General features: G+C 38.3%; 1 protein-coding gene across 2 annotated transcripts; it reads right to left on the bottom strand.

Moving 5' to 3' along the window:
- Positions 1–1,873: 1,873 nt before the first annotated feature.
- On the bottom strand, positions 1,874–3,050 carry LOC128261539 (tetratricopeptide repeat protein 12). 2 transcript variants are annotated; one of them, XM_052995288.1, is made up of 4 exons: positions 2,878–3,050; positions 2,570–2,809; positions 2,289–2,357; positions 1,874–2,187 (listed from the first exon to the last, which is right to left on the bottom strand). In XM_052995288.1, the coding sequence occupies exons 1-4, from the start codon at positions 2,967–2,969 to the stop codon at positions 1,965–1,967; spliced, it is 624 nt and encodes a 207-aa protein (XP_052851248.1). In that variant the 5' UTR covers positions 2,970–3,050; the 3' UTR covers positions 1,874–1,964. The 2 variants fall into 2 exon arrangements, with proteins under 2 accessions (XP_052851248.1, XP_052851240.1); XM_052995280.1 differs by having other exon boundaries at positions 2,235–2,357; positions 2,878–3,048.
- Between the last annotated feature and the right edge of the window lie 9,745 nt (positions 3,051–12,795).

Here is a 12,795-nt window from a genome sequence, read left to right as displayed (position 1 = left end):
TTTAAAGGAATATCTCCAAAGCGATAAACCAAACTAAGCCCTGTCCTAATCACATAAAAATGTTCAAACTTTTTTCATCCACTTCGATTAGGAAAGTTTTGCTTTCCAGCTTAACTCGAGCTAAAAACTTCACCTGCAATAATCATTTGCTGTTGGGCCATATAAAGTAGACATTAAAGTCACCTTACAAACCTCGACCCGAATGTAACCACAAAAACTGGTACACAACCAGGGACCAAAATCCAAGAGCTTTCTATTGCAAAAACCCGTAACCAGACAATGTTCGCAGATGGGGACGAGAAAAGCTTCCCATCTCCGGGTGGCCCTCTATCTGTGCCTCTGTTTCGGTCACAAATTGCAGTTGCTGCTCGGTGACAACCACAAAAATAAGTGTTTACAGCATTGATTACAAGAAATGGGCGGTGGTTGAGGCAGTGTCACTAGCATCGGGAACATCAGTAGCAGGACTAGCACCGTTTGATGTTGATTAGAGCCGCACGAAGCCACAAACATTTTTGCATTTCTTAAGATTGTCTACAGGGCAGCTGCACTGACAAAAAAAATGCTAGGCTTTCTAAAAGCTAAAATTTAATTGAAGATGAACAAATGAACAAATCCATCGAATGAAATGCTTAAATGCAGTGCCTCTTTGGCAGTTGCTTTGAATATTAATATAAATGTCTCTTTGTTCTAAGAGTAGCTTAAAAATTAATTTCAAAGAGTTTGAGAAGCAATCACAATGTTATTAAATAATGTTATATATATATTTTTTAAGAAGCATTATCGAGATATTTGTAAATAACGTATTAACCTCTTTTCATGCCTGTTTTATTTTTTTCTCCAGTTCTGCTTACCCGATTTTGACGATAGATCATTTTAAAATATGTATAATAAAAAGTGGTCCTAGATTTTTCCCAAGATATAAATTCCCTTTTTTTTCTTCCGTGCACGGCTGTAGTCAGTTAGCGTGTCAGTAGGGCCAAGGGAATGACCAAGTCTGATGTTGGGGGCCTTAGGGGCTGGATGCGGGGCTGCTTTGGCTGGTTTTGTCGGAATTGGTTTAGGTGTCAACTCTGCGGCCGCACACAATTGACAAACAGTGAAACCCTTTTTGTGGCACTTCCGTTGCGTTTGTTTGCTAGTTTACAACCCACCCATCGCCATCGCCATCGCCGCACCATTCCCTGGGCCATGTCCTTGTGCCGCTGCTGCTGCTGCTGCTGCTGCTGCTACTGCTGAAGGCTGGCTGTTGTGACAAAAGTTTATACACCAAGCATTTGAACTGCATTTCATTACGGCGAGGACCCCGGCAACTGGAACTGCTTCTGGACTTGTTGGCCAGGACAGGAGAGGGGATATGGAATGCAAATGGTGTTGGCGCCATATTGAAAGCTCTGCGAAACTCCCTACTTTCATTTCCCCCTCAATTTCCATTGCCCGCATTTGCAGCCGCAGCGTCAGTCTTTTGTGGTTAGCGAGGGGGGTTGGGGTATCCAGGGGCTGGAAAACACCCAACGAAGCGTATAAGTGGCCCTTATCCCAACTCGAAGTTGGGGGCTGTATATTGTATTGGCAAATATTCTCATGACAATAGGAATTTTTATTGAATTTATGCAAAAAATTGCAAATTTCATTTGCCACTAACAAAAAGTGTTGTGTTCGCAGTTGTGTTGTGGATGAAAAAGGGAAAACATTTTCCATATTTATGCAGTATCGAGTATGTTGTTTTCCTGTGTGCGTGTCTAAATTTTGTGTTCATGAAAAGTGGGCGGAGCTGGAACGGGAAGTGACAACAAATGAAATGCCTGAAAATGCATTCGGGTTTTGATTGAAATATGCAATCAAAACTATATCACCTTTTGTTTTTCCATGATATGCTTTTATTGCCACAGCTGTATTACACAACACAACTGATTTTCAATTTTCATTTGCCTTAAAAACAGTAATAAAAGAGTATGTAAATTCTAGAATTCCGTTTTTAGTTTCTCCAAAAAATAGTCTATGTACTTTTGATCCTTCTGCGATCTGTTGAAAAGACGAGCATTGGCAATGGCAATATTGGATTCGGTTTCATTGTTGAGACGAGCAAGGGCTCCGGCTCTATAGAGCCAGGCTTTTAGATGCATTGGATCCAGCTTGAAGATCACATAGTCCAGGTCAAAAAGGGCCAGTTTGAAGTCTTTTTTTCTAAGAGAAGTACATTTTTAACGCGTATTTGTATCACTTTAACTCACTTTATTTTGGCCAGTCCACGGTTGCAATAAAGAACCGGCGAATCGGACACATACTGAATAGCCTTTGAATAGTAAAAGATAGCCTTTTCATAGTTTGTACGACGATACTCCTCGTTGCCCAGTCTGTTTGGAAAAGAAAATCGAGGTAAAAAAAAAAAACATAAGAACATAAATTTGTACAAGGAGTACATTTACGACCTATATAATTGCTTCAATAAAAACATAACAAAAATAAATATTAATACTATTTGGCATATTTTGTTATGTTGATTGATTTTCCATTTTTTTTTTCACTTTACCAAGACTACTCTCTAAATGAGTATTTTATGTATTACCTGCGAAAACTATCCGCAACATTTTCGCGATCTCTTCGTGCCTCCGCGCGATCCTTTGGCGATCCATCGATTTGTCGCATGCAGGACAGCTGGTTGATGTTGGAGTGCTTTTGGACCCTTTTAAAGGGTCGTGACGATTTCTTGCGAATGTCACGGGCAAACACCACAAAACTGGTATTCGTCACACCCTCGGAGAGGTCCACCTCCGGCTTCTTTTCCTCCTTGCCCTTGGTGCCAGTGCTGCGGAATGGAAAGTGGATGATCCATTTGGATTAGCAGATCTACGAGAGATGAGCGAAAGAGTTTACTCCATTTTATTGGCATTCTGAAGGTCATCCAGCTGCCTTATTACGTCCATTAGTAGCGAACGTTGATCTAAGAAGCTTTCATCTGCATCCATTTCAGTTTTAAATATTTGATGTAATTGTTTGAGCACTCAGTGTGGGAGTCAACTAACACACTATCGTTATATCCATGGCCAACTTGGATAATCTTTTCGAGAAAGCAATTATCATTATGTTCAGTCTAATGCCTCTTAGCTTCTTTTCACTGGCTGCGCTTGCAACGTGCAACATGTGTATGCCGGCAAATTAGACAGAAAAGCCAACTGACAGCTGGCTCGTTAGCCAAGGAGCAGCCTGTGGTTTTTCGGATTAGCTCAATTAAAATTTTGTGGCATTAAAATTGTCTTGCCAGACAGCAGTTGCATGTAGGACAAGCCGTGCCACGTGGAATTCGATAAAAACATCATACGCCCACAACCACCACCACACACATTTTCATTTTTATTTGTGCCTGAAATTATTTAATTGAGTTTGTTTGAAAATTTCTTTTAAATTAAGAAAGTTTTCGCACGTGACGTTTTTTTTCACTCTCGTGGTGATCCACAACTTTATTTGTCCCTGTGCAGAAGGGTGAGTTCGGTGGAAGGATTAGGTTTGACTGGGGCAGCACGTGCTACCCAGTTGGTAAAGTTTGTGCCCTTTTTCATTTTTTGGATTTTTATTTCACATCTAAAGTAATCTGAATGATAAAATTCAGATAAAATCATGCATATACCAGGACTTTTGAGAGAAAGGCCAGCTTAATGTGAAAGCAGCTAAGTTAATTTATACGCAAACCAAAACATATAAGAAATATTAATCTGCGAGTTTGGAATCAATTTTTAATCAACATTTCCTGTTATGTACTTAACAAAGTACAAAAGGCATGTATGGAAATGTTTATATATTATTAAAAATACACAATTTATACATTGCTTTCTTAATAGTAAAATGTAACACACCCGTCTTGTTCAGTACATTTTAATATTAAATATTTTCTAAAGAATTGTACATGGCACTGGCTTATAATCTGTTAAATACAAAGTAATCTGTTAAATACAACGTTAAAAACCAATACCAATTTGGCAATTTTTGTATGGACTTCAATGAGGTAGAATTTATGCTTTAATAAAAGCTTTTCAATTGCTAATCAATTTTACTAAGTTTAATAACATAACAACAGCTGCATGCGATAATCTCATTCCTAGCTTGAAACATCATAGTTATGTAATTTTGTTGCATCATTTTTTATGAGCACATCACTTTGAAGCATATTATTTTCAATTTTAGATTAAATGTAGCGCACGTCTACCTAAATTTGCTCATTAATATTGGTTAGTAGTCGCTGCAGCCTTGTGTTTCTCACCCTGGATGGTCAGTGGTACAGTAACCCACTGCGTGGCTTGCAACTCACCTTAACCCATGTGATTTGTGTTATAAATGTAAACGAAAAAGATCTTATAATATAAAGATTTGTCAAGTTGATTTATACCTTGAACCAGTAATATTTTTACTTTTAAAAAACCACTTAACAAATTGTTTTAAAATAAAACTATTATAATTTTTAAAAATTAATTTACATAAGGTTCATATTAACTTTTTAATACTAAAGATTTTTCCCAATATTTTTAAGCTCAGCCAAACAGTTTAATTATTTTTTAGAAAGTGCAAAAACTTGAGGAAAAACGTATTTTTCTTCCGCCAATTTGTTTATAATTTTCCTTTGTTTTCTCTGGGCGACTTTTCGGGCACAAAACTTTGTTGGGTTAATAGGGATGGAATAGGGATGGACTGCTCGAACTAAATGTGCGAGCATTGCAAAAGCTTGGCATAGTTACAGGCGATGCCATGATGCTGTCACGCGGACATTGATGACTGCGTTGACAAGTTGCTCTGGCAGCAGGACGACAACAACAACGGCAGCACTGGAGGCACACAAAGACGTGCGAGCGTCTCTGGAGAAATGTGTCAAGCGCGGCGACTTGAGTTGCATAACCAAGCAGGAAGTGGCAAGTCAATGGCAGGGACCAACTATTTTGCTATCTGGCCCAACGTTAAGCTAGCCATTGTTTCGAACTTTAAGCTTTGCCTTTCTGTTTCCTCGCTGCGAAACTATCTTAAAGTTCAGGCTTAAGTTGGATGGGCTTTCGCTTGCGCTATCAAGAACGCTGACCGCCTGCAGCAGTGTGACTTTTCAGCTCACCTTTTCACCTTTGAAACTGGAAGAAAGATACAACAGAAGAAAAATTGTTGGTGAAAAGCCGACAAAACACAAGGGAATATGCACTTTTGGATACTCTTTCACATTTACCCTTGATTAAACTTATTTTTTTTTTAAAACTAAATTAAACAGATCTTTGACTCCTAGTGGTAGAGATAGTTCATTTTGAAAAGTAAGGGCTTACAAGCCAGCACGTTGCTGTAGTTAATATTATTTTTAAAATTAATTTATTTTTGTTATAACTTTGTTTTAACTTCCACTTAAAATCTTAATAACTAGCCCTAATTTTCCAAAGTAACGTTTATTTTCAGATTTTTCTTTTATCTTAAACTAAATTTATACGCATTTAAGCAGTGCTTTATACCTTTTACGATCTCTGATTCCGGGGTGTTTCCCGAAAAGGGCGTGTGCCAGTCAAGAGTTCAACTCCAGCGACAGGCGGTATGAAGCCAAAGACAAGCAAAGATTATACATTGCCCAGCCGGCGGGCATGCTTTGTAAGCGAGCTGGAAAAAAAAAAGGAGCAGCAGGGCGCGAGGAACGTGCAGAAATAAATTGCATAAACGCTGGCGCGCGCGGTAAAAAAGCAAAAGGCAAACATGTTTAAAATGTTGTTATTCACACACAACGAGCAGAACTGAAGAACCACCGAAAGGACCTCGAACTTCGTCCTTGCCCCGCCACCAAAAGGCTGCCCCACTAAACTGACACAAAGATTTGCCTGCGCCCTTTTGCAACATTGTTTGTGGGCCTTGTTTCTTGATTTTTACCCGCTTTCCCTTTGTACTTGCCCCACCCTTTGCGCTATCTACCTTTCGGGGTGTTTTATTTACCTTGTTAACCTTTTCATGTTGACAAACTGCGGAAATGCTGGTGTGTGTGCTTGTAAGAAGAAGATATGAAAAGTGGAAATCTGTGGAAATTTGTTATAAGCGGAGCGCTTTGGAAAGATATAACAAAAATATTGCAAAATATTTATAAATCGCTTGTGGGTCAAAATCACCAGTCATTCTATATGCCCATAAAACTTTAATCTGACGTTGCACATATTTTTCGTAAATTTCATTAATTTTCAAACGTAATCAAAGCCGCAACGTTTTATTAAAAAAACTGAAAGGCAATTTGAATACACCAATTTAATATGCAGCAAGCAACACGCAAACAAAATTTGAATTCATTTTTGGCCCGCCACTTTCCGTACATATATTTTTTAATAAGTTTATTGAGCGAGTCAAAGGCAGGCTTATATTATACTTATCAAGTATACGCCATGTGTTACTCGCAGCAGAAGCACAAACGAGGAGAAACCAAATTAAATTCTAAATTAAAAAATAAGATCAAAAGGATTTGGCAGACTTGCGTATAGGCAGAAATGTAAGAGGAAGAAGCATTTTTCATTCAATTTGTTTCTGTTTCGTAACTTTTAATATTGCGCCGCAGAATTTGCATTTGGTATTTGCATGTTGAGTGTGCGCTGGCGTCCTTTATTGTGTGTGTTCCCAGGAGAGGATAAGCGTATTAACATGCAAGGCATATTAGGGATAAATGCAACACAGCAGACACACACGATTTTGTGGGACAAAACAGGACAAAACCAATAATGCGCATATTAGACTTGATGATGATGACAATGATGATGTGCCCGCCCTTTGGGCCCGACTTCCTCAAAGCTCTATCTCTCTTTTTATACCCTCATATGGGGTATTACACATTTGACTGCAAAGAAGATGCCTTAACCATCTGGATAACGTAGTCTTCTTGAACATAATTTAAGTCCGCCTATCAGTTATAGTTAAAAATTGCATTCTTGGTTGCAAAATCCCTCAATAACATCAATGTTCGACCAATTTAAAAAATCCCATACTTAAATCTAGATTCTCAATGATAATTGATGATAATCAATTTTAATTAAAACCAATTAATATGTTCACAAAGGAACAAAAGAGTAATTTATTAAAGTTTTTCTCAATTCAGCTTAAGTAATGCCGGAAAGGGTATTCCAAGCTTAGGCTAATTTCTGCCAGATGTAGTCTCTTTGAAATTTTTGTTGCTGTGGCTATTGTTTCTTTCGAATTGACCGCAGTGAGCTCATGTCGGTTGCATTTTGTTTGTGTGCAGAGCTGGGCTGCATTTTGATGGCGGATGAGGGACAGGATGTGAAGGAGCGAGGATATCCTTCTCCCGGACCGGCACTTCGTCTAAGCCAAAAACGTGCACAGTCTCTGGCAATCAACTTTAATAACATCACAGAATGTCAATAAATCCACAGAATGGTTGAGCTATCCTTGCACTAACTCCCGCATCACCTCTCATCCTGATGGTGTGGTATCCTTGCAGCAGATGATGATGATGATGATGATACTGCTCCTGCCGGGACTTTTGCTGATGTCCAGCAAGAGTATCATTAACAAAAGAAACTGCGTGCTGCAGCTAACCAAAAAGAGAGGCCACAATGCCGACCCATCTTCCTTCCTTCCCATTATTCCACTTACCACCCATACAGGCATTCCCTTCTAACCGGATGAAAGCAACTCGAGCTGCTTATTGGATAGTTCCCTCTCCCGTCCTTTGGTTGGTCAAAAGGTCTGCAGCAATCGGTAAGTAAAAAACATAAATTCCCCACACTCAAATGTTTTCCAAAACAAAAGCCTGGTCTTCTGGCTTACCAACGATTCGGCAGTCCAAGGAACTTATGTGTGAAAACTCATTGGGAAGGGATTACGCTTAAACTTTTGAAAAAAGCTTTAAGAAAATTGTGATGCTTTGGTTTAAGCTGAAGAAACACAAAAGGCGATAGTAAAACAATTTTTTTTTAGCCCGTTACCTTTATCATCAATTTTTCAGTCCGAATCACAGGCAACAAATCAAAGGCTTGCGCATTGATTTGACAACTCCTATTTACAATTAAATATTTAATGAATTATTTCAACTTATCGGTGCTGCAGCACTGCAACCCGAACCCCCGAGGTTTGAAAGCTGTAAATGTGCGGGTATTTACAGAACACACGCTGACCATAATATATGGTTAAATCTGTGTTTTATTTATCCACACACAATTGACACTCGGCGCGACCCTAAGCACATTTATCATCCAACAATAATCCCCCAATGGTGTGTATCAATTTCGCATCCCCTCCGCAACGTCTGTCGCCTCGATGGCATTTCTCATTGCCATCAGCTTAAAGCGACAAAATTGTTTATGATTATCATTTAGCGAATATTTATGGACAACAAAGGCGGCAGCAAAAAATATTCGAATAAATAAATAAATAAGTGCAATATTATTTTCGTATATATTACATTATCGACTATTTAACTTATCTGGCGTTTATCGATAACAAAGCAAGTAAAAAATGCAGCGATGATAAATCTTTCTATTGATTTTGTTGTTTATGAAACATGTAATAATGAAGTTTAGGAAATAATTGTTTATATAGCTTTTGAAAGCTGCTTTATTATTCATTCATGCCCCAAAAAAAAGTGAAACACGAAACTCGCACTATTACAGGTATAGGCAATAAATTCCTCTATGTATTGGCTTTTGTTTAGGACCACAACTCATCCTCTGAGAAATCTTTGCCGAAAATGCCTGAAATGTCTGGGAAATATTTGCGCAATGCATGAATGCAACAAATTGCTGAACAGACTGTAACCCCCTCCTCAGCCTTTGGCCTATCACCTAATTGTCCAGGTGGAAGGTGTGTAATTTATCATTCTAGCTGGGACATTTTGCATTGCAGACTGTCAGTTTGGTGGAGGGGGATAAGGTAGAATGGTAACACGGCAAGAGCCCAGGATATTTCGAAAGCAAAAATTATTTTTAGGTCCAAAAGCAAGTTCAATCTTGGCGCAATCCAGTCCAAATTTATTATACGCCCCGTATGCTTTTACCAATATGTATTTAAACTGTAAAATGTAAAACAAATGGCAAAAACCATCCCCCACTGTTTGTTCAATGAATGGTCAATGCACCGTACCACTTCTGCTCGAAAACTTGACGATAATAAATTTATGGAAATGGCACTAAATATTTTATTATTGCTAAATATGCAACAATGCAATATCGCTTCGGTGTCTGTGCAAACGCATAAAACAATCGCCTGTAACAACTGAGTGCACTGCCCGCAATGGAGAAGGTCGAAAAGGAGGGTGAAAAGTGGGTGGTCGTGGGGTGGAGCGGTAAGCCAAGTGCATGAGAGATGGCAACTGCCAACCTGCGCTCGCTGACAATGCATATAAATTATAAATACACAGATACACCTCAGATACGCAATACGCATGCCAACAGCGAAATGGTGCGATTTCGGCGGAGGGAAAGGAAATGGCTGAAACGTGGCTCTGCAAAATTTAACTTCTGCTCACTTAAACAACCCAGGAGCAATATGAAATTGATAAAATTGTTGCAGTTGTTTAACAGGTAAGTAAATAAAACATATAGCTGCAAATGTATTTCATTAATGCTCGGAAATCACCGTTACAAGATAATTAATAATTTATTAATGTTTGCATATTTAAAGGCTTATCTCAATATTGCGGGTGTTTTTCTTACATTTTTTTAATGAAAGCATTACATTTATTCTTTAAAATCAGTTTTGAAATATTCATTTATGCTTTAGCGTTTTTAATTAAAAATGTTCTTTACACTTAATTTTGCTTTTTGGAAGCTCTTGTTCATAAAAATAATTGCAATAATTATTTAATTTTAGATTAATGCAGCCTACAATAATATATAAATTTAATAGAAACAGAAAGTTTAAATGTGAATTCGAATATATTGTTCACTTTTGGCAGCCTATAACTAAACAAATGATTTTATTTAGTTTTTACATGTTAATTATAATGCATTTAAATATATAGGGCAAGTAAAGTTTAAACAGTAGACCCAGGAACACAAAATCAAACTTTTCCTTTAAAAATTTGGCATAAACGTTGTTCAGAATGTACTGTGATTAACCGTATACAACATTGAATTAAAATTTTTAAATTGCTGCCCCTCTGAGAGCATTTCTTTATCTTCGGACAATGGAAATCATATATATTAATATGGGCAATCCCCCTGCACCCAGGCTGCAATTGCATACAATTTCAATGCCATTGTTGCCGTTGTGTTTTGGCTGCGGTTGCGTTTTGAGTGCGTGCACAGAAACGATTAAAATTTTAAATTTACCCGCAATTGTGCCCTGTACTTTGGGGTTACATGGGGGAATGGATTGGGTGCCACCAAACTGACCAGGCGGAAGTGGCGTTTATGATTTGGAACTAATTGCAGCATTGCACGACCAATAAACACAGCGCAGAGCAGAAAAATTGGGTGGATGGGATGGGGGGATGGGTGGATGGGCGGTGGGTGGGTCGCCTGTGATGTGGATGCAGGACATTCTGGTGCGGAAGCCATTCGGGGTAATTACAATTGCATTGCGGTTAACGGACAAGGCACACGCTAAATCACTCAATGGGTTGATCAGGGCGGGGGAGTGGGAGAAGGGAGGTATTTTCCAATTTTGAATAATGCAACACAGCAGAGCTCCAGGAGGAATTTTAGGGGGTTTAAGTACCAGTGCCAGCGCCAGCGCCAATGCCACTGCAGGTGGGCCCCAAGAAGCCCCAATCGCTGCATAAATCAACAAACACACAAATCGGCTGGCGGGCAAATTGGCGACTCGGAGACATTGGCCACAAATCCCCTATCCAGCAGCTAAGCACCACCGACCATTTGGGTACCCCCAGCCAAAGTCCGAAAGGAACTGGCAGCTGGGTCCAAAGCCATGCCCTTCCCACAATCTGCCCCAGCATTATGGAAATCTCTTGTTGACTTCCACAAATGAGCAAATGCCGAAAACGTTGTCCGAGTCCCAGACATATGCAATTTGCGTATAAATATTTACGCGGCTTTGCCGAAATTAATGGCCTCCCTCCCCCATCAAGTGCGGCCTTGTGTGATCCACGCTCCATAAATATTGTGTTTGGCTCAATTTTCAAGCAGAACAAACTTCTTACTTAATGCGCCAATAAATACAATTTGGCTCTTGTTTAAAGTTTCTTAAGAGAGATCATTGAAAATTATGCAAATTAAAGATAATTAAATGATGTAAAATAACAACACTTAAATCTAATTTAAGATAGGCAGTTAAATGACTAATGCAACACATAGAATGAGGTTATAACATTTTCAAAGTTAAAATCCAATAAAGTTACATTTTAAATATACATAAGCATTATCATCTTACAAAAAAAGCTAGAATTATTACATAGCAATTATTAATATACTCGTTCAACTAATAGCTTTAAACAATGCAATAACCAATCAACATTGAAATAGTAATCTTTAAACAAAGTTGCAAATAATGAAAATTGAATTGGAATTGGAATGGTGAAAAATAAGTTTAAAGCCGATTTTCTCTAATGTTACATATTTTGTAATGTATTATAAATTAATGAACTCCACACAAATATTTCATTATTATTTTGCATTGTCATCGTAATGTTCGAGATACACACAACAAAAAAAAAAAAAAAACTCACATTGTAAACAACATGAATTATTTACAAATCAACGGAGGGAAAATGAGAAAAGTTGCTTGTTAAAGATTTAGTATGAATTATTCAAAATGCACAATGGATTTTCTATTAATTTATGCATGCTCGGAAATAATTAATAAATTCATGCGGTCCCAGCGTTCCCTTACCCAACTAACAAATTAAATAATTAAATGCGATTAAATATTTTTGCCTGCTTAAACAAATTTGAAGAGTGAGAAGTGCAGATAGAATGAAAATCGAATTAACAATTTGTGCACTCAATCAAAGCGAGTGAGGCTTTCGTCGGTGGAAAATTCAATCAAAACTCTGCAAATTGCGTTCGGTATTAAAATAAATTAATGAAAAGTGCACGTAGATGCAGCTTCATTAAATTAATTTAAAACATGTGTATATGATGAGATAAGAGGTGAGACGATGGTGTTCTCAACAATCCATTCTTTAGCATTCCTTTATAACGTTTTAAATATGTACATAAGTAAACTTTAACGAAACAATGCTCCAAGGATATTCAAATAAATGGTTTTAAAAGCTGTAAATAAAATCAAAACAGCACTGTCTTAATGTACTACACAAAAGTGGTCAAATTAACTTGAATTGTTATAAACATTTTCCTTCCTCTACATCAAAGAGTTGTTATCTGATTATCTTCGAGGGATTTCAATAAAAATTTGTCAGCCTGAAAGCACGATTCCAAAAAGTGAATGCGATTTCAAGTTGACAGCAATTTGCTGCCGGTTAAGTTGAATTGAATTTTCTGCGGGTCTCGAACAAAACAAAAAGATTTCACAGATTCGCAGATTTGTTTTGCTGTTGTTTCAACGGATTTGGTCCTGTCTGTCTCCACCGCCCCCTACACCGCTTCCGCCCCCGCCCCCGCCCCGCCCCCTCACCTCCTTTCTGTCCCTTTATCAGGCTCATATGCATATATAGATTTTTCTTTAATTTTATTGTTGCTGCTGCCCAGACGGCCAAATCCAAACACAGACAGCCACAGACGGGCCATTCGCATAGACAAATAAACAAATCTCGTCAAGTGCCTGCACCGCACACAGTCGCACGTAGATGCAGATACAAATACGGGGACAGATACAGATACAGAGTATCTGGCGGTTGGTGGATGGCGGTTGGCGGCTGGTCCGGCA

Source organism: Drosophila gunungcola, chromosome 3R, assembly GCF_025200985.1.
Source record: "Drosophila gunungcola strain Sukarami chromosome 3R, Dgunungcola_SK_2, whole genome shotgun sequence".
Classification (NCBI taxonomy): Eukaryota; Metazoa; Arthropoda; class Insecta; order Diptera; family Drosophilidae; genus Drosophila; species Drosophila gunungcola.
The sequence above is the reverse complement of the archived record's forward strand: the minus strand, read 5'-3'. Positions and strand labels throughout refer to the sequence as shown.

Coding starts and splice junctions, on each gene's coding strand:
- LOC128261539 (XM_052995280.1), bottom strand. CDS start 2,969: ATGGATGCAGATGAAAGCTTCTTAGATCAACGTTCGCTACTAATGGAC. Junction 2,358..2,569: donor GTTGCGGATAGTTTTCGCAG/GTAATACATAAA, acceptor TTTTCCAAACAG/ACTGGGCAACGAGGAGTATC. Junction 2,188..2,234: donor CGTGGACTGGCCAAAATAAA/GTGAGTTAAAGT, acceptor TACTTCTCTTAG/AAAAAAAGACTTCAAACTGG.